We start from the raw sequence: 24,993 nt of genomic DNA, 5'->3' as shown, positions 1-24,993 counted from the left end.
TATATATTTTCTTGTATATATATATGTGCTCACACATGTATGCCATGTCTTGAGAGAAAAAAACCCGATTACTGTTCATACTCTTCTTCCTTTCTTGGTCTATTTTCTTCTTTTAATTTTCCACAGTTTTCTCTTGATAAAAATGTTCATTTTCCCATATATACTTTAAAAAATCTATAACATATTCACATTGAAATTAAATCACAGCAATTTCCTTACAATCGCCAGCATCCCTATTGTGAAGTTATTGCTCCTCTGGTTTTATTTTAGACTTCAGACATTTCATTCATTCATTCATTCATTCAGTTTTTCAGTTTTTTAAAAAAATCTATATGACAGGTACTGTTTTAGGAGCTGGGGATAAAGAGATGAATAAAATAAAATCTTTGCCTTCAAGTAGTTCACAGTGTGTTTGTAATGAGATTACAGATATGAACAAGTGTTGGAGGGGCTCAGGAGAAGGGAAGACAAACTTTGCTTGAGAGTCAGGTGTGGCCTTTGGAGAGGCACTCATTGGATGAGTGGGCGTTTGTTAGAGGAGAAGGGGATGAGATGGAATTTGGGGAAACTCACACCACCTCCTGCATTGTCTCATCGGATCTGTGTGAACTTGATAGGGATCCTGCTGTCCCATTATTTCTCAGTCTGCCTCACTGTATAGGGGAGGCCAGTGTTTGACCTTCCATGCTTCCATCCAAGTGTAGGGAGGAAGACTGGTGTGAGTTTGGATAGCAGTTGCAATCTCTTAGCTTCAGAACTACTATGATGAAAAATACTGGGTGTTCCAGGGATGCAAGGTCAGAGAAGTCCAAAAACCTTTGCCAATCCACAGCCTCTCACTGTACTAGGACAACCTCATTGAGAACCATTGGTCTTCATCCAATGGCATCCATCACATTCTCACTTCCTAAAGAAATAGTATGATTTATTATGATTTGTCTACAACGAGGAGAGTCCTTGAAACTAACAAGGACTAAGCTAGGTTGAAAACTCAGGAAAACTGTGCTCATTTAGTGGTGGAAGTCAGAGGCAGGAAGACACGAAGTACTTGGTAGTCGAGTGTAATAGTGGAGGACTTTTTTATAGGCGGGCAAATAATTTTTCTATATTTAGTAAATCTGGGAAAATTAAGTCAAATGCAGCTCTACAGTGCAAAGTAATAAGAATAGGTATTAGTATATTACAGAAAAATGGAGATTTTATAGAGAGAGGCAACCTGGGGATTCGGTGTAATTAGAGCAGATGAATTAGGAGGATGAGAAGGAGAAACTGAACAAGTTTGTCTTTTACATTCTAATACCAGTAATTATTACATAGTCTTTTAGAGGTAGTAGCTCTGTAATTTCTTTGTGTTTGACATCGAGGAAAGGTGCTAGCATGTTTTTGCATACTAGTGTGCCATAATATTTGTAATATCATCTAATTGAATGCAGATGTCTTATAATTTGATGTTGTTTATATTGAATTTATATCATATGGCAAAAGTTCCCAAGAGAACCTATGCCTTGATTTAGAAAGTCTGCCAATTTTGGGAAATCTGTCTTTAGTTACTGATTTCTCTTACAGTATGGCTGAAACTGAAAAGACTCTTGAAGAACCCAAGAACAGATCGGCCATATCCCTTCTGACTGCAGAGGAGGAAATAAATCAGCTAAGAAAGCAGTAAGAAAAAATAATGACAGGATTATTGCAGGCTGCTGATTAACCTTTGAATTTAGCTTTTTTGGTGCTCCATTACAATATGAAAGAATCTGTCCATAAAGAGGAAAGGCAGCAATGTTTTTATTAATGGTTTATATATTTTTCTTACTACAAAACAATACTTATCTACTATAGAAAATCTTCAAAGTACAACATAGTAGAAAGGAACCTTAGCCCTCATAATTCCAGAGCCAGTTACTGTCACCATTTGCTATTTCTTCCAATTAGTACATTAAAAATAAAGTTAAGACAACAAAATGTAAGTATACAATTGTGGACCCCATTGTTTCATTTAACATTTTTCTCTATTACTAAGAAAAAATAAAGCAGAGCTTAGTCTTAAATAGGTACATCATATTTCCTCATTTGGGTATTTCCCTAACATGGAATATTTACTTTGATGCCAATTTTCAGCATTAGAAATAATTTTTTGTGGCAAATCTTAGTTTAAATTTCAGATTATCCTCTAAAGATAAATTTCTAGAAGGGGAAAATAAACACTGATCCTTTAAGGGCACACTTTTTTCAATCTTAACTTTGATTTTTTTTTCCCCCAAAAAGAGCAAATGGGAGTTGCAGTAAAAAAAAAAAAAAAAAAAAAAAAAAAAAAAAATATATATATATATATATATATATATATATATATATATATACACACACACACATATATACACACCTTTCTATTGCCTTCATACATGTTCCAATTGTTCTGATTTCTTCAGGAACATCCATAAATTTTAGCTTGGAGCACTAATCTCATTTCCTAGTTGATACAGCTTCTCAAATTCTTTGATCATATTACTCAGCAATTCCTTCAGCACAATTCCTCAGCAATTCTGTTCTTTACTGTTTCTAGGGCAGCTTTTAATTCTGCTATTGCATTTTTAGTTTTTCTACATCCTTCTTTTTTTTTTTTTTAAATTTATTTATTATTTTTATTTTTGGCTGTGTTGGGTCTTCGTTTCTGTGCAAGGGCTTTCTCTAGTTGCGGCAAGCGGGGTCCACTCTTCATCGCGGTGTGCGGGCCTCTCACTGTCGCGGCCTCTCTTGTTGCGGAGCACAGGCTCCAGATGTGCAGGCTCAGTAGTTGTGGCTCACGGGCCCAGCTGCTCCGCGACACGTGGGATCTTCCCAGACCAGGGCTCGAGCCCGTGTCCCCTGCATTGGCAGGCAGATTCTCAACCACTGTGCCACCAGGGAAGCCCTCTACATCCTTCTTAATCTTACCCCTTCCCTTTTCTTCTTACATCACTGTTATTTTCATCACAGCATGTTCTCTTCTTACGGCTTTTGCTCCCTTGTATGATGGTCATACCTTTTTGTATTAATGAGGATGCCAGTTTTATTTCTAAAGCTTTACTCTTTTCCATAGTAGTCCATTATTTTCATAGGTCCACACTTCTGTTTAGTGTTGTGGATGGTATTCAATTTCCACTGCAGTTTCCCCCCACATTCCATCTGTTCAGAGAATAGAAGAGCCAGTGAGAATAGATTATATCTTTGACCAGCTTCTGGACTAGGTTTTGGAGGTCACAGGCCTTCCAGAGTTTTGTGCAGTGAAGCCGTCCAACGTAGAATAGTATGTCTCTGCTTTGCTTCTGCAAAGACTTCATAACTCTGCCCACTCTGCTTTGGCTAGAGGATTTGCATGCCTATCTTTTCTTCAGGAGCCTTTTCTCATGCAAGCTGCAGACATGAAGTGGCACCCTGACCCTGGCAATTCTGCTCTTTGTTAATTTGTGTTTGATCCTATGTATTTCCATCTGAGTTTCCCAGGGCAATAGCAGCACACTAAATAGAGCAGCCTCCTTAAGTAGGCCAATTGCTGTTTATTACCTTTCCTCCATCCCTCCCTTTCTCTCTTTTCTTTCAAACTTTTTTTTCTGTTCAGGCTTAAATCTCTTCAAGCCCAGGAGGAATCTCGCCACAGACACTCAGAGCATAGGAGCTCAGAGAAGCGGGGCTCCGAGCGTAGGAGAGAGGAGCTGTGGGGCTCGGAGCAGATGGGCGCGGACGGGTGGAGCGTAGACCAGTGGAAGGCAGAAGCGATACGCGATTATGAGAAGCAGCTCCGAACGCTGAAGGACGAGATAGCTGTTCTGTCCACTGAAAAATCTGTACTCCAAGGAAGGTCTGACAAAGTCTCACAGATCTTTTCATTTAAGCTCCTTTTGTTGAGTTAGTGATAAAAGCCTGGCTTGGAAAAGGAAAAAAGAAAAAGAAAAAAGAAAAATAAAGTGACATCCTGAGTGCGAACCCCAATAATATGGAAAACTTTGAATTGTAGAGGGATTGTTTTCTCTAACTTCACGCTTCCATAGAGAAAATACCTCGTGGACTGACAATACTTGGGCACTAATTAATTTCGGACTGACATTGAAGCTTAAGGAATGAAACTAAGACGTGCAAAAGGAAGGTTCTTTGTCTTGATACCAGATTTGAGTGCCTATAATGCAAAAGGCGGTACCCATGTTGAAAGACTGTTCCATGATAGGGGAAGGATCTTGTTCTCTGAGTTCTACGAGTTCTCTCGCCAGGATGACCAACTGTCATTTTACTAGAGGGTATTGCCTTTTTACATCTCACTTTGTTTGATGGAATGAGTAGGTAAGGGAATGTGAAAGTCCCTTCTACTGATGGACAGAACGTTAAGACAGGTCATTCAGACAGTGTTAAGTGAGGACAAAGTAGAGTATTTCTCTCTTAGGAGTTTCTGCATTTTCCTTGTTCTTTCTAACACTTCCCCTCTTCCCCCCCAGCCCCACAGTGTACCCAGATTCAGGCTATCAAAGCCACCCCTAACCCTGTTCTCCATTCCCCTAAATGTCACCTTAGGCTTTCATTTTGGGGAATCCCTCCATCAGTGTTGTGCGAGTGCCAGCTTGTACTAGCTCTGGGAACGGATTCTGTGCATTTCTACCTAACTCTGGGTTCAGTGACGTCACATTGATAGTTTGAAATTGGCTATGGTGAGAGTATTTGTTGCACCATGGAAACTGGCAAACACTATAAATGAGGGCTTTTTTGTCCCCTTTCCACCTTCAGAGAGTCTGCTTGTACTACCTTTTGCCCCACAGTTCCTTCTACAAAACTTCTCTTTTTGGTGGCCCATTCCCTTTGGACTAGCTAGTCTGATCATTTACTTTGTACTTGGTAGCAATATACGTTTCACTGATACAGTGCTTTTCGATTCACCAAGTTACTTCCACATGCATTAGCTCACTTGATAACCTCCCCACCATCCCAAAATAGGGCACAAATTTTGTAGGTGAAAATGGAGGACCTGCAGAGGAGAAAATGACTGCAAATGGTTCCATTGCTATGGAAGGAGAACACAGATTTTCTTTCTCATTGTTCAATCAGCGTTCATCTCATTTTATACCAGAAAGCTCAGTGATGTGTTAGTGGCCCAAGGTTGGGGTAAGAAATACTGAAAATCGGACTTTTTATTTAACTCTAGCTCTTGCTAGCTGTGTTACTCTAGGACAGCCCTCTTAGCATTTCTGAGCCTCAACTTCCTCATCTGTAAAAGGGCCAACCTGGCTGCTTGAAGGATAAATTGATGCGCTGAGTGAGTGACAGTGTGTTATAAATTCTAATGCACCAGGCAAGTATAGAGTATTGTTTTTTGTTTGTGGTCCTATTTGAGGCCTTATAGAGACACAGTGCCTCTCATAGGGAGCTGCTCTCCCTGCTCCCATGGCTTCTGGTTTACGGGGAGAGAAGCAGCCGAGTCTAGGAACAAGAGAGTGAAGGGAATCAGAGCGCTTCCCTGCCTGATTCTTGCTCACCAACAGGTCCGCCAGGAGCGGGTCTCCGAGCCCTGACCCTCGCAGCCGCGGCCGCAGCCGGTCCGCCAGCCCCTCCACCGCGGTCGCGAAGGTCAGGAGCCCGTCTCCGAGTCGCGCCAAACTGTCCAGCGCGGCGCGCAAGGCCGCCCTGCTGTCCCGGTTCAGCGACGCCTATTCTCAGACCCGCCTGGACGCGCAATGCCTGCTGCGGCGCTGCATCGACAAAGCCGAGACGGTGCAGCGGATCATCTACATCGCGGCAGTGGTACGTGAGCCTCGCGCGCGCCGCTGCACTTCCGCGGTCCAAGGGCGCTGCGGCCAGGCAGTGCTTGGGTCAACTGAACAGGACGGCTGAAAAAAGACTGGTAGGGCCTGAGGTCACTGAAGGAGGGTGGGTTTCCATCTGTCTCCTCCCTCCCTCCCCCCCTGCCTTCCTTCCATTACAGATATTTGCCATGAATTATTTTTCACACTCAATAACTATTCATAGATGTTAATACCTATGTTGACCAGACATTTGTTGAAGCATCCATAAATGTAGGACTATCTCAGATGGGTATATACCCATCCAAGCTGATTCGCACTGGATCTTCTATTGTAATATGGGTATATGTACGCACAATGGATATATTATTGCTAAGGGCTATCATTTGATAGGTTACCTTCCCTTCTTAGAAAAATCAAAAGGCTGTGATTTTGTTCACTATTCTGTTTATTTAACTAAGAGTAGATACTAGAACTGCTAACTACTTGAGTATGGCAAGATTAAAAAATGCTCATATATAATCTTAAAATCCAAAACAAATGTGTTTATTCTGTGGGTACCATACGGAGATACTAAGAGTCTGTAATGAGAGCAGCTAAATATTAACAAACAAAACAAAATATTGGTGTGAGAGTGGAATTATCAGAATCTACCGGACTTTATCCTATATTTATTCATTTATATCAGGAGTCAGCAAACTATGACCCCTGGGCTGTATCTGGCCCTGATCTGTAATTCTAAGAGAAATACCACCCAAGAGCTAACATATAAGAATGGTTTTACATTTTAAAGGGTTGTAAAAAAAAAAAAAGTGACAGAGACAATTATGTGACCTGCAAAGCCTAAAATATTTACTATCTGGCTTTTTACAGAAAAAATAATTTATATCATTAAGAATTATTTAACTTATATATAATTTATATAATTAAGAATCATGTACTGAGTTGGTTAAAGTTCTGTAATTGTAGAGGCTATATCTTTCATGCATAACTGAGTTTTCCCCGTGCCTGCTATATTACAGGCATTTAATAAATATTTGTTGAATTAATATATGCCAGGAAACATGTCAGACGCTTGATATGTGTCTATGTATGACGTGATCACTAGATTGATAATTTTCTCTTATTTCTTGACCAGTAATATGATATTGCTGTGGAATCAGAGCATCAACTAGCATATTTCAAGTATTTATGTAACCACAGGTGATTTTATTTCCTTGAATGCCTGCATTGTCCTGCTTCTTGCAATCAGGATTACCAGAACAGTGGTCAACTGTCTTGAAATTAGTGAATATGGATAGTCTTATATGTATTTATGTACTTTCCACAATTTAGATATGTATTTTCTCCCAGGTTAAAAGTAGTTTTGACCACTGGGTTTAGTTACCAGAAGTCCAATATGATGTTGAATTTTTGTTGGGCATTCTTTCTTCATTCCTTGCTTTGGACCTCTTTACCTCCCTCCTCCCACAAGATAAATTTGCTGTACTTTTATGTGCAGGAGGCGTTCCATGTAGCTAAAGTGGCATTCAGACACTTCAAGATCCGTGTGAGGAAATCGCTGACACCGTCTTATGCAGGGTCAAATGACTTTGAGGATGCTGTTTTGGATTATATCATTTGTCATCTTGATCTATATGATTCCCAAAGCAGTGTTAATGTAAGTGTTGGGTCTTTTATTGGGACTGGTTTGCTGCTGCCGCTGTTTGTAATGAATACTAATAACTCAGAAATCCATCCAGCTTAGCATCGCATCTATGTAATGGAAGAGCTGGAATGAGCATCCAATGTATTTTGTAGAACCAGTCATTATTGGCTCTTTCTTTCTTAGACATATTATGAGGAAAATATTTTGAGCTTTCTAGTTCAATTCTTCAGACAGGCTCTTAAGATTGGAAGATAGAATACCATAGTGCTTAGGAGCAATGATTTTGGGAAAGATAGTTATGGATTTGCATCCTGGTTCTGCCACTTACTAGCTGTGTGACCTTGCACATTTACCTAACCTCTCTGTGCTTTAGTTTTCTAATCTTAAAATGGGAGCAACAGTGGTCATGACCCTATAGAGTTTGTGAGAGGATTAAATGAAAGGAAGCAGGTAATTTGCTTAGCACAAGAGTTGGCACAGAGTAAACTCTCAATAAGAGTAAGCTATTATAATTGTTATTATTATAGATTATGAACAAGTCAGAGTCCTGTATTGGCGATTATATAACTTGCCCAGAATAGAAAAATAAGGAAATAATAAATGAAAGCTACTAAGGGTTTTTGCTTTAGTTTTTTGTTTTTGGAGACTTTCTTGGCCTTTAGTATATCATTTGTCCTCTGTCATCTTTCCTCCTTCTCTGTTAATGAGTCTTCCTCCTTTCAGCACATGCACTTCTCTTCTAGTTTACCTTGTTTTAACTCACATGCTCTTTTACCCTCCCATCAGTCATAACGTCCTTAGGATTGTCAGTGTGTATTTCACAGGTTGGTAACAAGGTGATGCCATCTTTTTGTTTTTCAGGATGTGATCCGAGCCATGAATGTCAATCCCAAGATTTCATTCCCTCCTGAAGTTGACTTTTGCCTCCTCAGTAACTTCATCCATGAGATATGTTGCATCGCCTTTGCAATGCAGACTTTAGACCCACCCCTCGATATTGCATTTGGGGCCGATGGAGAAATTTTTAATGATTGCAAGTAAGAGACATAGGAGCAGAAGCTAAGGGATTCTTCATAAATAAATGATCTTGTCTGTATTCTCTGGGAACAATTTAGGGAAAAGAACTCTGGATGGGGAAATCAACAAACATTACCTGATTTTCAGGCCCAGCCATATACTTCTCTGTACTACAGGGCAGGGCCCTCTTCTGGGGTCGTTTTCCTTCTCAGTCAAATGTGCTTCAGAGGTGATGTTATGATTTCCATTGAACATATTGGTCTTGGGGAGAACTAATGAGTACCTGTAGTCTGTTTGGAACTCTTTAAAAGAAAAGTGCTAGGGAGGAGATATGGGGATATATGTATATGTATAGCTGATTCACTTTGTTATAAAGCAGAAACTAACACACCATTATAAAGCAATTGTACTCCAATAAAGATGTTAAAAAAAAAAGAAAAGTGCTATAGAAATACAGACATGTATTGCTTTTTATTGTTTAAAATTTTTTTTATTGAGGTATAATTGACATATAAGATTGTATTAGTTTCACGTCTACAACATAATGATTCTACATTTGTATATATTGTGAAATGATTATCACCATCAGTCACCATATATAGTTACAAAACTTTTTTTTCTTTCAATGAGAACTTTTAAGATCTATTCTCTAAGCAACTCTCAAATTTGCAATACAGTATTATTAAGTATATTGTTAACAATTATACGTCTGTATGACATTTATTTTGTAACTGGAAGTTTGTACCTTTGAACCTCCTTAACCCATTTTGCCCCCATGTCCAGCAACCACTAATCTGTTTTCTGTATCTGTGAGCTTGGTTTTTGTTTGTTTGTTTGCTTTAGATTCCACATATAAGTGAGATTGTGTGGTATTTGTCTTTCTCTGTCTGACTTATTTCATAATGCCCTCAAGGTCCATCCATGTTGTCTCAGTTGACAAGATTTCATTCTCTTTTTTTTAAATAGCAAAATAGTATCCCATTGTGTAGATACCACAACTTTTTAAACCATTAATCCATCAATGAACATTTAGATGTCCATCTTGGCTATTGTAAATAAAGCAGCAATGAACATGGGGGTGTATATATCTTTTCAAATTAGTGTTTAGTTTTCTTTGGATAAATACCTAGAAGTGGAATTGCTGGATCATATGGTAATTCTGTTTTTAATTTTTTTTTAAATAAATCTATTTATTTATTTATTTATTTTTGGCTGCGTTGGGTCTCCGTTGCTACGCGTGGGCTTTCTCTAGTTGCGGCGAGCGGGGGCTACTCTTCGTTGAGGTGTGCAGGCTTCTCATTGCGGTGGCTTCTCTTGTTGCAGAGCACAGGCTCTAGGTGCATGGGCTTCAGTAGTTGCGGCACGTGGGCTCAGTAGTTGTGGCTCGCGGGCTCAGTAATTGTGGCTCGCGGGCTCTAGAGCGCAGGCTCAGCAGTTGTGGCGCACGGGCTTAGCTGCTCCGCGGCGTGTGAGATCTTCCCGGACCAGGGCTCGAACCCGTGTCCCCTGCATTGGCAGGCAGATTCTTAACCACTGTGCCATCAGAGAAGTCCCCAGCATGAGAAATCTTATAGGTTGCCTGTGGGACTTAGATGGTCTCTATCTCTAGCATTTGACTGAATTACAATTCTTGTAATCCTGAGAAGGAACAAGACTAGTCTGGCATGACTTTTTTTTTGTCAGTTTAAAAAAATTGAAGTATAATTGATTTACAGTATTGTGTTGGGGTGGCTCCATCGTGCAGTGATAGCACATTGCAGTTCTACAATGCTGTGTTAATTTCTGCTCTACAGCGAAGTGGTTCAGTTACACATATGCATATCTCTATATACATTCTTTCTAAAATATTCTTTTTCATTATGGTTTATCATAGGATATTGAATATAGTTCTCTGTGCTCTGCAGTGGGACCTTGTTGTTTATCCATCTAAATATGCTAGTTTGCATCCACTAACCCCAACCTCCCACTGCATCCCTCCCACAACCCCTCCCCCTCAGCAACCACCAGTCTGTTCTCTATGACATGACTTGTTTTTAGTGAGTCCATGTCGGGTCCTTGTTATCACTGGTTCCTATTCTAGGAGCCCACAACTATCTCTTTAATAATAGAATCAGGATCCATATTTATCTAAATGTGAGCAGAATAAAAGATGAAAACTTATACTGATGTCCCCTTCCCTCCCAGTTAGGTTACATAACTGCTTACCTTCTCTTTCTTGTTCTTTTGGGTGTTTAAAATAGGTACCGTCGAAGCTATGACTCCGATTTCACGGCTCCCTTGGTCTTCTATCACGTGTGGCCTGCTATCATGGAGAATGACTGTATCATTATGAAGGGAGAAGCTGTCACCAGGAGAGGGGCTTTTGTACGGTGGCCTTGCATAGTGACAATTCATCACAAGTGTTTGATTCACAAGTTCGAGAACATTTATAAACCCAGAGATTCTATAAAAGAAGTTCATAAAGGGTTATTTGATAAGATTTCGTACAAAGGAGAGGAAAGGGACCGGCTGGGAAAGAACAGATTCTTTTCTTTGATTCTTCCATGAGTCTTCATCATTTCCTGGCAGTCGTTTCTTTGTTTATTGCTTTATTTACAAGATAGAACTGGTCCTATTTGCCTCCTCTGTCTTAGAAATATTATGCTATTATAAGGGCAAAGCCCTTTGAGCTCAACTTTTGGAGGCCCTCTACAATTCTAAGCATTTAAAAGTGATCAATTAACTGTCAGAAAACAATTGGCCCAATTTTTACTGATAGTTCTGTATTTTGGGATATGATGGATGTGTCCTGTTTTTCTCTCCTTGGTATGATGTGTAGGGAGGGGAGGGATGGAGAAAAAGAGGGCAGAGGAGGTGGGGAGAGAGGAGCCAATCAGTTTTGGAGGGTTGCTTCCTATATACATTGGCTGTAGAATGTTTTGAACATGTTAAATAATTGGACAGCCTTCAGAATGGAGTCTTAGGTATGCAAGTGTGTAAGTGTGTGTGTTAAGGTGGGGAGAGGATGTTGGAACTGGTTGCTACGGGTGCTTGGATATTCTGTATTGTTCCCATTATGGAGTTTTACCCTGCCCTTCCTAGAAGTTAAGTGAATCCTGGAGAGGAGCTCCCAGGTCCAGAGCAAAGCCACCATCTTGGTGGTCTCAGTTCCTGTTCTCTTTGACCTGGAGAATAGGGGAAGTGCTTCATGGCAGCTTTTCACACATGAAGTGGAGAAGCGGAGTAGTGTATTTAAAAGAACTTAAGAACTTAAGCTTAAACATCCCACTGTAGCATAAAGTATCTCAATGAAAATATTCTGTGCTGTAAGAGTTGAGCCCATAGAAACTGGGTTGTGTTGACTTGGCAATCGCACGTGCTCTACAATGAATGAGCTCATAAAACGTGCTTCTTGCCCTTACAACAATTACCCTCTATTAAGAAACTCTTGTTGTAGACTGTCTGCAGTGCAATTTGGAAGGGAGGGAGAGGAAATAGCCACTATTCCTATGTTCTCCATCAAATAGCAATTGCCTTTTAACTTCCTTCTTCTCTCCCCTCAAGTATGTCACCAATATTTACCCAAGCTTAAACTCCTAAAACAAAGAAAATACCCTTAAAGCAAGAACTTGGGAAAGGGTTGAATGACGGGAATTGATGAGAAGACTTTGACTAGTAAAATCTCATTATAGGAAATAAAATTTTCTTTTTGTTCATTAACTTAGTTGGACAGTAGGTGGGCCACAGTAGTGATTCACTCACTCACTTATTCATTAATTCATTTTATTCAATAGTTATTTACGACCCAAGCACTGTGTTTAGGTGCTGGGGATTCAGCAATGAACAAAGCAAACACAAATTCCTGACCAGATGGAGCTTACGTTCTCCAACACTTGCAAACCTGAATGTAATTTCTAACAGTTTACTCATCAAAACAAAGTTCCACTAGCATCATGAATTTGAATATCCCAAAGTTCATTGTAATGGGATTTTATTTGAGAAGTACCCTAGAGCTATTGTCAAATATTGGGCAGCTATAGCAAATGAGTGTACTCATACTGACGACCAGTAACGGGCAAGTGTAATCATATCAGAAAAACCTCTTGTTCGTTCTATGGGATATGAGTATTGTTTTAAGCCACCTGGGCTTTCACAAACTATTGACTATTTTTCTCTTTCTCTTTCTCTAGTGGAACTCAGTGCGATCTCTAAGTCGATGTCGAAGCAGGAGCTTAAGTCCCATCTGCCCTCGTAGCCGTATTAGTTTAAGCACGGTACGTATCTGTCTAATCATTTTTACACAAAATCATCTTATGGTTGATGTTTTTTTTGGTCCACAGTCACCTATAAAAGAGGTGATGATAAGTTTGTAGGTAGAAAGAGAACCTACTACAATCACCCCAGATTGATTTTTATACTACCTTGGCTAAGGAATTTATCATTCTAGAAAGAAGGAAGTAGAGGTAGTATTTTTCTTCATTAGTTGAAAGAATAATAGACTTTAGTTATTTCGTGTTTTATTTTTATCTTTAAATGAAAATGGGCTATTAGCTATGAGTCTCCTGAACAGAGAATAGGACATCTTAGTCAACTGGTCTCTGCACACATCAGTCTCTGGTATCTCTAGAACTTCTTGTATGAGTTTGGAGAAATTGCTCAAATGGTCTGGATTTCAATACTGTATAAAGGGCATTGCAGGTCTTAATTTTCCTCCAAACTTCAAAGTAGAAAGAATTAGGATTAGTCTCTGTGTATTCATTCTTAGGATTACTAACACATCTATCAAAAAAAAAAAAAAAAAACAGCAAAAACATCTCTGAAAACTTTGGAGATAATATCCCTAAAAACTAACATTATTATGATTCACCACTGTTCATTCATTCAACACATAATATTTAGTTAGTGCCTTTTGAATACAGATCTAGACCAAGACATGTTAAGATACCAGATAGGCTAACAATTTGCTGTTCCTTCAAATAAAAATTCTTTAAATATTTGTTCAAACTTGTTTTAGGGAGAGTGGTAGAGAAGGCAACTTCTCTGAAATTATCTCTAGCGATGCAACTCTAGCCCTAAACTTCTAAACCCCTCTCAACAAAACATTATGTTTGATAATGTTCTTTTTTTTTTTTTAAATAAATTTATTTATTTATTTATTTTTGGCTGCATTGGGTCTTCGTTGCTGCGTGCGGACTTTCTCTAGTTGTGGTGAGCGGGGGCTACTCTTCTTTGCAGTGCACGGGCTTCTCATTGTGGTGGCTTCCCTTGTTGTGGAGCACGGGCTCTAGGTGCGCAGGCTTCAGTAGTTGTAGCACACGGGCTCAGTAGTTGTGGCTCGCGGGCTCTAGAGCGCAGGCTCAGTAGTTGTAGCACCAGGGCTTAGTTGCTCCGCGGCATGTGGGATCTTCCTGGACCAGGGCTCGAACCCGTGTCCCCTGCATTGGCAGGCGGATTCTTAACCACTGTGCCACCAGGAGAGCCCTGATAACATTCTTATCAAACATTTTTTCCGTTATCGGATGGATGCTAGTGTGTATGTGTGTGTGGGCAATACAGAAATGACTAAAACATGGTTTCTTCCCTGAATGAGTTTCAATATAGGAAAATCAGTATGATTTCAACAAAGTAACTGAATGTTACTGAATGACAGCTAAAGCTGTCAGAGGAGGTAGAGATTCCCTCTGGATTTAGTTCACGGGGGAGTTGTTATGTGATCTGGCAGAATTTTTGTGGGCTGGGAAACTGGGGACGACTATCCACATGAAAGAAATGGCCTGAGAATGGAAAGCCATGTGTCAGACACAGTTCTTTAGCTCTTGCTGATTTTAATATAACTTAATTATCCTTATTGCCAAATAGGTATTCACAGTAGGAAAAAGCAAAAGGAGAGTACATTTAACAGGCTGATAAATTAAAAAGACATATTACGAGTTTTATACTGGAAGAATTACAATTCTCATTCTAAGACGAAGTGTTCTATCAGAAGAAAGAGCAATATTAGACACCTGTTGCACTTACAGCCATGGTGAATTTTAACTCTGGACCCTCATTGGAAGGCTTAGCAATGGGCAATGTCCCTCTGTAATAAGTACCTGTATATGTTTGAACCCATCCTCTCTTTTTCCAACTTTGTGCCCAGGGAGAGCAAACTTAAACTTTTGATAGACTAAAGTAGATTCTCAAAGGTGAAACTGCTGCCAAAATCCTGTCCCTTTCCAGCATCATCTCTTTACGACAAGCCCGGTACAAACATTTTTGGTTAATCTTGTTGACTTGTTTGAGACCTCATATCCAGAACAGCTTCCATCTTTGTTAATGTCTATTTATCTAAAGTGCTTGAAAGCTCACAGCAAGAATGATGCTTGCGGTCAGTTATTTCCGAGCCATCGCAGGCTTGTAGGTATGGGGGTAGTTTTCCTCAGTGAAAGCAAAGGTGAGATTTGAAAAATGGCTCTTTTCTGGCTTCCCAGTGACCCTCCTTCATAGGACAGCATTTTGGACACATGATATAATTCATATAAAGGATGTGCCAGAGAGTATTGGATCATTTTAGCTTTAATTAATAATAATAATAAATATTTTCTGGAAAGCATAGACTTCAGTATGGCCAGTGAGCATCCCGTCTCAAAGTGTTTAGCAACCACTAAAAACAACCACAGCAACAAAAACCAACAAAAAACTAGGCCACTGAGCTCAACTTTTAGTTAATAATAAAATTTAAGCTAAGTTGAGTGTCCATTTACTTCAGGAAGTATAAAAGCAATCACAGGGCTCAACCTCAGGGGGAAACCATCATAGTTCTAAACTGCTTCAGATAAACTCCTTAGCTGGTTTTAGGAAAAAAACATCAAAAGGATTCTTTCTTTGAGCTCCATCTACTGTGTAATTCACACTACACTTTTATATTTTCCAGATATCTCGAAGCCGGAGTCCTTCTCCAATAAGATATGGATTGCCAAGTAAGTAGGATGGTCTAGATGGAACAAAGTTTCTGCTTTTTATTGTTGCTTTTAGAACTCAGCATCATGCAGCAAAATGAATGTTTTGCTCCTTGGAGAACATTTCTTACCTCCACTTCACACCTTTTATTTCTGGGCCTTCTCGCGGGATGGTACCACGGCAGGTGCCATGGGTGACACAGGAAGAGGCTCTCATGGAGAGATTTGATTGATGTAAACTTAGATTAATCACCCACCTTTCTTTTAGGTCTTCCCAAAAGAAAGTCTAAGAAATGGACCATAATAATAAACCGTTTACTTTTCTCCCTAGGGTTTTAAAACCACCAGCCATGTTCCTCTGCCCAGGACGTCTGCAACGGCCAACTTACCCAGTGCCTCCGCCTGCCTGCTGTCTGCCTCAGACCTCACTTAAGATAATGTGAAAAGGCAATTCTGTGTATCACTTCACACAGAGAGTTAAATGTTTTGGCTTAGTGCATTTGTAACTTCAGATATATTGCATTTTATTTTATTTTATAGATACTGAGTCCATTAATTTGATAAAAAAACAATTGCCTAGGTATTTAGGATCATATTCATTCGAAGCAAAGTCCATTACACAGGTTCAGGATTCTCATCCTGAAATACGAGGCTCTTTTATAGCAACTACAAGAACTAAAGTGGAAAATCTTTACCATGCTAAGTCCAAAAGACAAGAGGAGTCATTTCAGTTTATAAACTGATCATAAATATTATAATTGCTGGTTTTAGCTTTAACTGGAAAACAATCTGGGGTGTTTTAATTTTCTTTGGGGGTTTGGAAGACAGCCCTAGTCTCAGGTTGGGGAACTTATAGCATAGCAGTGACTTCAGGCTAAATGTAGGTGATGATGATTTAGGAGAATATAGTTCATTGGCTCGCTTCTCTTTTCTTACTGTGAAGTGCCCAGTGTGGCTGAACTGAGCACTGTTTGTTGAAGCTACTTACTTGAGAGAATTCTCTTGCTTCATAAATGCAGAGCTGTGATTTGGATAGAAGCCAGTTTGGATATAAATGTTAATTACCTTGTGTTTATCTCCTGGGAATATTTCGGGCAGTTTTAATGTATGTGTGAAATATAAAAGATTCCTGGGACACACCCTTTACCTATTCCACCTGGTTGTTTACAAACTCAGACCGCATAAGAACTCCATCTGACTAAAAACACTTAAACTCAAGGCTAAAAGCTAAGGGTACCATTTATGGATTTTAAATTGAATGTCTATCCCTTGATTTCTTCACTGTGAAGTACTGTTGAAAAAGTTCACATTCAAGATTATAATGGAATGTTGCTCTCTCAAGATGAATAATGTTCTTTCTGTTTTGTTTTTTTTTTAAATTCTTTTCACTTTAATGCTGGTTTTAAACACAAGCTTTGCAAATGACAGCTTTTGCTGTGTGCCTTTTAGAGAGAAGCGCTGAACTGGTCACAGCTCAGTTTGTGTAAGCTCAGCACCAGAACCAGCACCTGGGGCTTTTTAGGTGAAAACAAACAAACAAAAAACCCCACAAAAAACCAAAAAAATCTTCTCTAAAGCATCTTGCCTCTTGTGCTGGGACACAGGGACGCGGAGAGACCTCCCCAGCCTCCACCCCTTGGGTCTAATGGTCACCAACTCATTCTGAAGCATGAACTTAATTGTTCTCCCTCTGCATTTATGTAGGCATCACTTTGAGGCAGGGCTGCGTGCTGGAAGGAGAACTCAGTGCCCAGGTAACTCCAGTTCTGACCTGGTCATCAGCTTGCTTGGTGGCCTTAAGCAAGTTACTGCATCTCTCCGAGCCTCAGTTTCACTGCATAGCGACGAGGGTGGATGGGATCAGTGGTTCTCTCAACCCTCCCAGACTCATGCCCTCTTTCATAACAAATATTTTATTTTGGCTATTCTGAAATGATGTTCAAAGTTAATATGATTTATAGGCATATATACTTTTAAACAACGAATATAGTACTTGAGCTGTAATATAAATCAGAAAAAAGGAAAGCAGTTTTTAATATAATAGAACGTATTTCAACAAAAAAGCTTGGGTATGACTATCCCGGAAGATAAAGTCATCAGACGCTTACGCCTTTATGTAGAATTACTAGCTACAAATGCAGATCAATGTGCGTTGTACTGGCAATATCATAAACACTAATGTCATGGGTTTTCTGAAATGGTGAACAACTCTTGGTAAAGTTTTGAACAAAAACTTACAGCTGTGCCTTAATTTACATAGTAAATGCATTCCTGGAGAAGCTGGTGTATATTAAAACCATAGAATGTGTTATATGTTAAAAGGTCTTTTCTAAAATCTCATTAAATAATGAGAATGCCTACATATCAGAATTTTTTAGGAGTGAAATATGGGAATGCATCTGATTGGGAAAAAGATGCATTAACATCTTAATGCACCTTAACCTTGGTGACTTTGAAAAATGATAAACTCTTTCTTTGTAACCTGGATAAATGTTAGTTTTTGTATTACCAGTTTAACATCTAATAATAAAATTAAGAAAAAAAGTGCTTCTGTACTTGTAGGTTCTTTGCAATGAAATGCTTTCCTTGCAGATTCCCTTCACCCATCTCCATTTTCTGAGGTCTGAACCAGGGCCACAAATTCCCTCAATAAATATCAATGGTGCCTCTGCTCTGGGGTTGACTCCATGATGTTGTGATTCCATGCTGCAGCTTAATTATCAGCTTCAGCTTATTTTATTCACAATTCATTGTCTTCATATTCAAGACACTCTCTCTGAGTAGTTCTATACTGTTTTCATGTACATTATTTCAGTTTCTCCCCACAAGAAATCCAGGTGTCTTCAGTGTAAAATAGGTTAGGAACCTGTTCATCCAATACACCATGTGGTCTTCTTCCAAGCCTTTTTATTTCAGAATAATATTCTCTCCTGTTTTCTTTTGTTCCTCCATGGCCTATAGCGTCAGTTCTTTTGTTTATTGGTTAGTTCATTCATTCATTCATTCATACATTCACAAGTGCAATGAGCACCTCCTGTGTGCTAGATACAGTATGTCCTGCTAGGGATGTAGTGATGGACAAGGTTCGGGCTCTTCTGGAGCTTACTGTCATGTCCAGTTGCATTCCTTTGTGTTTTTCCTGTCATAGAGAGCATATATGATGGAAAAAAGAAAAAAAAATACAGCCAGTAGAGCAAATTTAAAAGAGAGAGCGCCACATATCAACTGAAGAATTAATTTGGGGGGCAAATACCTATATATAAGAAAGTTATGCAAGACAATGGGAGAAATATGGTGAACGTCACAAAAGAATGTAACTCAGTTATGTCATTCACAGGTGAATTACTCAGTCTTTTTACAAGTATCTACTGAAACTATAATCCTAGGATCATCATCAGCCATAAAATGAGTGCGGGGAGAGGGGCCCAGAGATCCATCTAATACTTCCAATTACTGCAGCTGTGTCCTCCACCTGCCATATTCCTAAGAAATGGCAAGTTGCAGAGCATTATAATTCACTTTTAGGCACCTGCAAATCCTTCGCAAGGCAGATTGCTGCCAATAGTGTTCTATAAAGTTTGGGTTGAATGGGAGACTTCTTAGCAGTATGACTTTGAATAGTATCATACCTATAGTTAAGGGTAATGTGTTAAGGAGATTTTAAGAAGTTAGTATTCCAAACTGCATTAGGTCATTGAACTGTGAGCCCAGGAACCATACGGGTAGGGTAAGTGACATTCAGCATATGCCATTTAAATATCAAAACGGTGAAGGCTGTTGGCCTTAATACACTGAGTGAATAGGGGCATCGAAAATGAAGCAGGAACTAATTTTCTTTCAAATGCAATGTGATGCGATAATTTCACGCTTAAAAAATTGCCCCCTGGGTGCCAGCATGAATATCATACTTTCCACAGTATCACTGGCAATTAATGTATCAAAACCAGGCAGCCAGCAAACACAGGAAAGGATGCTCAACATCACTAATCATTAGAGAAATGCAAATCAAAACTACAATTAAATATCACCTCACACCAGTCAGAATGGCCATCATCAAAAAAATCTACAAACAATAAATGCTGGAGAGGACGTGGAGAAAAGGGAACCCTCTTGCACTGTTGGTGGGAATGTAAATGGATACAGCCACTATGGAAAACGGTATGGAGGTTCCTTAAAAAACTACAAATAGAACTACCATATGACCCAGCAATCCCACTCCTGGGCATATACCCTGAGAAAACCATAATTCAAAAAGAGTCATGTACCACAATGTTCATTGCAGCTCTGTTTACAATAGCCAGGCCATGGAAGCAACCTAAGTGTCCATTGACAGGTGAATGGATAAAGAAGATGTGGCACATATATACAATGGAATATTAGCCATAAAAAGAAATGAAATTGAGTTATTTGTAGTGAGGTGGATGGACTTAGAGACTGTCATACAGAGTGAAGTAAGTCAGAAAGAGAAAAACAAATACCATATGCTAACACATATATATGGAATCTAAAAAAAAAAAAAAAAGTTCTGAAGAACCTAGGGGCAGAACAGGAATAAAGATGCAGACATAGAGAATGGACTTGAGGACATGGGAAGGGGGAAGGGTAAGCTGAGACGAAGTGAGAGAGTGGCATGGATATATATACACTACCAAATGTGAAATAGATAGCTAGTGGGAAGCAGCCACGTAGCACAGGAAGATCAGCTTGGTGCTTTGTGACCACCTAGAGGGGTGGGATAGGGAGAGTGGGAGGGAGATGCAAGAGGGAGGGGATATGGGGATATGTGTATATGTATAGCTGATTCACTTTGTTATAAAGCAGAAACTAACACACCATTGTAAAGCAATTATACTCCAATAAAGATGTAAAAAAACCCAAAAAACAAACAAAAAAACCAGGCAGCTAACTCTATTTGCTATTGGGTGAACAACAAAAAATATGATAAATGGGTATGTTATAGCTTTATTTCAATATAGTTTAAGCCATAATTTTAGGATACAACCAAAATAATGTCTTGAAATGTGATGTGAAATATATTTTGGAAAAGGTAGTAATTGGATAATTGTCAGAAGCTCTTGAGCGCCATTTGATGAATCGGACCCTTTTGCAATTGATTTCCGGGGTTGGGTTGCTGGGGATGTGGCATTATACGCCCCTCCTACTTGCTTCTATCTTCTTAGACCAGGGGACAAATTTCAGAGCTGTGTCTTTAGAATAACAGACTTTAGGATTGGCCTGGCTCTGCGGGTCACAAAGTTGAAGTGAGAATGGAAACAGTTATTCGTTCATTCATCATTGATTCACTTAGGAAGCATTTGTCTATACTTTTTTTTTTTTTTAATTTATTTATTTTTGGCTGCATTGGGTCTCCGTTGCTGCGCGCGGGCTTTCTCTAGTTGCAGTGAGCGGGGGCTACTCTTCGTTGCGGTGCGCGGGCTTCTCATTGCGGTAGCTTCTCTGGTTGCGGAGCATGGGCTCTAAGTGTGTGGGCTTCAGTAGTTGTGCTTAGTTGCTCCATGGCACGTGGGATCTTCCCAGACTAGGGACTGAACCCATGTCCCCAGCATTGGCAAGCAGATTCTTAACCACTGCGCCACCAGGGAAGTCCCTTGATGCTTGTTAAATGATGTTCCAGTTATGGTGTTAGGAGGTTTTGGAGTCTTTTCAGGAAGTCATATGGATGGAGGGGGAGATGAAGGACTATTAGCGCCTTTAGCATGTGATTAGGGTTGGCAGGATATATAATGGAATTTTACCCTTTGAATGGGATGGTCAAGGGCATGAAAACCAAGTTACACCTATTACACTCTTGTGTTTGGCACCAGTAGAGTTTTACTAGGCAGTGAGAATTCTGTTTCCAGAAGGCAGCTTCATCTTAGAAATGATTGCTTTAGACTGGATATTTGTGTCCCCCCAAAATCCATATGTTGAAACCTAAACCCCAATGTGATGGTGTTTGGAGATGGGGGCTTTGGGAGGTGATTAGATCATGAGGATGGAGCCTTCATGAATGTAATTAGTGCCTTTATAAAAGAGACCCCCTCGAGCTCCCTCAGCCCTTCTCCCATGTAAGGACACAGCAAGATGACCGTCTATGAACCCAAAAGCGGGTTCTCACCAGACATTGAAGCTGCTGACACCTTGATTTTTGACAACCCAGCCTCCAGAACAGTGAGAAATAAATGTTGAGTAAGCTCCTACTCTATGCTATTTTTGTTGTGGCAGCCCGAACAGACTAAGATAATGGTTATCTTTATCTAAGACCCATTTGTATCCATTCTATCCTGTTGTTTATGACAACTCTCTGCTGCATATCACTGGCCTGGATGTGATGTGACCGATTTCTGACCTTTCTTGGTTTGATTTGAAATTGACTAACTGAAAATAAAAAGGGTTGGGGGTGGAGGGAGGAAAAATAAAAGAAAAATTTTCGGGTTTTCTTTGATTGGAAAAATAAATTTCTTCTGATGTTAAGAAGAGTGATGGCATAATTTAATACATACGCTTCATATTGATAATTTGACAGAAAGCTTAAGATGTTTCTCAGAATAGCCTTTGCAGAATACAAATAACTAGTACTTAATCCAACATTTTTTATGTGCCAGATGTTATGCTAAGCATTATTAAACCCATTTTACAGATGGAGAAGCTAAGGCTAAGTTATTAAGTGACCTGACCCAGGTCACGAAGCACGTAAACGTTGGAGCAAAAGTTCAACCCAGGTTTTCTGATGCTGAGCCCCACCCTCTTCTCCCTGATTCTACAGAATGTTAGTAAGATGTGAACTGAAAAAAAGTGTCCTGTGGCCAACTAAGTTTGGAAAATAATGAGTTAAAAGTGATTCAAACAAATCTCTATAGGACTTCAGAGCCTTTAATCAATTGTTTGTGGGGAGCTTCAAAGAGAATGTCATGTGCAGACTCTCTAAATTTATTTTGCCATGGAAGCCTTTTTTTTCATGGAGTTCTTGAAGAAGTACTGTTCTAGAAGACCTGTTTCAGGAAATTCTTCCTAAGACCTATTGGTTTTCTAGAATTACAGATGCTGCTCACCACTGGGAGTTAGGTTTTATCAACTTTTACAAGTGAAGGAAGAATTCTGACTCTATCACCTGATAAACAGACTTTTCACTCAATAAATTCGTTATGGGATAAAAGGCTCAAAATGGAAATCTCTTATTTATCCCTATTCTTTATACTTCTGCTTATCTTTCCCTTTTGTCTTATTTTCTTCACCCTTCTATCAAGCGTATCATAAAATAAAATTCCCTTGAACCCAGTATTTATGTCAGTGTTGCTTTTCCAGCATTCATGTTTCTCCTTCAGTCCCTCACATGTTATGCTTTTGCATCTTTACTTCTACTTTCTCTTTCTTGTTCTCTTCTGCTTTATCAGGGTTTTGTTTTCCTAGTTAGTCTCTCTAATGTAAATCTATTTACACTTCTTAAAAACAGGTACCTAACCTTTAATGTAATTATGAATCAATGAAAAAGACAAATGGATATTATTCAAAATTAGAACACACTGAATAGCATTCCCTATAAAGATGAATTTGTATCCTGATTCATATATGCATGCATTTTATGAAATTTTAAGATAATTATTTTCTAAATGTTTGAATATTTGGGTTAATAAAAATGACAATTCTTAACTTATGTGTAACTTCCAATAAGTCTGAGTTGTGATTATACTTACATCTTAAGTCACTTCAATAAAAATGTTGATTAATATTTCCCAAATTTGTTTGATGATGAAAATCACTTGGCATGATTATCACAGATAGATTCTTGGACTCTACTCCAAGCATACTGAATCAGAATCTCCAGGGGCATCTGTATTTTTAACATTGGCAGACAAGTTTGAAAAGCACTGCTCTCGATCTGGCTTTAATGACTCACAAGCATAATATTGCAGAAATAATTTATTGCATGTCTTATGCTGTCCTTAACTTTCTAAATGGAAAATAAAATGTTAATTTAAAAGCCTCTGAGAATATTATTTGCCATACTCCAGTAATAGGTAAATTACTGAAAATTTAGTATGTGTATTCTTGATCTGTGTACATACATATAAAAATATTGCTATATAATTAGATTTTCAATAAAAGAAAGAGAAGGACAAAAAAGAATAGAAATTTTATTTTTCTTCCCTAGAGGTTAAAAAATGTCCTCTCTTGTGTTTCATATTTGGATAGCTTCTTTGTTGAGCTGTCAGAATGTGTATTTCATGTCATTCCCTTCTACCTGTGTTCACTGTGTATTACTGAGAGTTAGAAACACAGTTAGAATAATGAGTCCCCATCGGCCACAGTTTGCCTACTCGTGGTTGTCTGCCAAATGGAGCTTGTCACCTGGATGATTCAGACTTTGGAACAGCTTTATGATTATTCATATGAATCTCTAGAGAAAATCTAAAATAGAATGAAACTGACATCCAAATATTAGACCTCACAGGTGGCCCACCTCAACTGGAATTTTCCCAAATATTAAATAGAGGAGAGACATTTGGCTTTTTCTGTTTACTCAACAAATGTCCCAAAGAGAAGATTAGAAATGAACCTGTTTCAGTTTCTATTCGTAAAAACTAAAGCACTTTTTCTGTTTTCAGAGCGCAATATAATCTCTCATCACTAGTGTCTTAGTGTTGAAAATTAGGTTCTCAAAAGCTCCAAGAAAGAAATATTGATACAGAGGGGCTAAATGTAACTTCAAATTGAATGTGCCAGTATTTGAAATACATGGTTCTTTGGTGGAAATAATGATAGATTTTTTTTTTTTTTTTCTTAATGTTTTCCTTGTTTGGTTCAGCTTTTCTTCATGGAATAGCCAGAAGTGGCCTTGTAAAACAAAACAACATTGATTATTGGAAATAAAAGTTGTAAAATTTGGGGGGGCAGGATAATCCCTTTGTCCTTAACCAATTTGATCTACAATTAAAGGAAATTGTGGGACATAAATCAATTCCAAACTTGAGGTCTCTTTAGTTCACGTAGGCCTGGAAAATGTACAGACAGCCACCAGATGGCAATGTTGCTTAAGAAATAGGCTACTGTCCCTCAGTACTAAGACTCAAACTGGGAAATAGCAATTCCTTAGGTAAAATCTGTAACAATTACCAGTTCTACTGCTTTCCATAAATTTAGAGAATAACTTAAATTGATGGAGGATGGCCATGCATAAAATACAAAAAGTGTGATAGAAAATGTGAAGTGTTAAATAACTATCATTATACCTAATAAAGTATTTATGTATTTGATCCCCAAGGCCTGGGAAGAAATTCCTCTGCTAAAACAAAGCTTTCTGTGTGTTAATTTTTAAATTTCCTTATGCAACCTACCACCACCATCTTGTTAACCTGGAGTTCTTAATGAGGCATGATTCAGTTTGTTAATAAATATTTTGAATATAGTTCTTTGCTTTTAAACATGGAATAGGAGAAACTGAACGTTTAATCATCCTTGAAGGTTTCCAAAATTTTTCAGATTGTTAGCTTTTCCCATGGTCCAAGCTCCCCAGGTCCGTCCTGAGCAGGGAGGTCAGTTTCAGAGACCCTTAGGGTTATTCCAAGCAAATATTTCAGTTTTCACCTGGAAGATGGAAAAATATTGCTGAGAAACTCTCTTAAGAAATTATAGGGACTCACGAGAATAATATGCA

General features: G+C 38.9%; 1 protein-coding gene across 1 annotated transcript in view; it reads left to right on the top strand.

Annotated features, from left to right (window-relative positions):
• The window catches only part of SPATA18 (spermatogenesis associated 18), a 34,741-nt gene extending 19,001 nt beyond the window's left edge, over positions 1–15,740 (top strand). The window contains exons 5-13 of the mRNA XM_059924103.1: positions 1,567–1,662; positions 3,593–3,832; positions 5,499–5,757; positions 7,258–7,416; positions 8,266–8,441; positions 10,662–10,785; positions 12,591–12,674; positions 15,314–15,359; positions 15,670–15,740. Of these exons, the coding sequence (XP_059780086.1) occupies positions 1,567–1,662; positions 3,593–3,832; positions 5,499–5,757; positions 7,258–7,416; positions 8,266–8,441; positions 10,662–10,785; positions 12,591–12,674; positions 15,314–15,359; positions 15,670–15,677 (1,192 nt within the window). The 3' untranslated portion in view covers positions 15,678–15,740. The remainder of the gene's footprint in view (positions 1–1,566; positions 1,663–3,592; positions 3,833–5,498; positions 5,758–7,257; positions 7,417–8,265; positions 8,442–10,661; positions 10,786–12,590; positions 12,675–15,313; positions 15,360–15,669) is intronic.
• The last annotated feature ends 9,253 nt before the right edge of the window (positions 15,741–24,993 follow it).

Source organism: Balaenoptera ricei, chromosome 5 (genome assembly GCF_028023285.1).
Source record: "Balaenoptera ricei isolate mBalRic1 chromosome 5, mBalRic1.hap2, whole genome shotgun sequence".
NCBI lineage: Eukaryota > Metazoa > Chordata > Mammalia > Artiodactyla > Balaenopteridae > Balaenoptera > Balaenoptera ricei.
The sequence above is the reverse complement of the archived record's forward strand: the minus strand, read 5'-3'. Positions and strand labels throughout refer to the sequence as shown.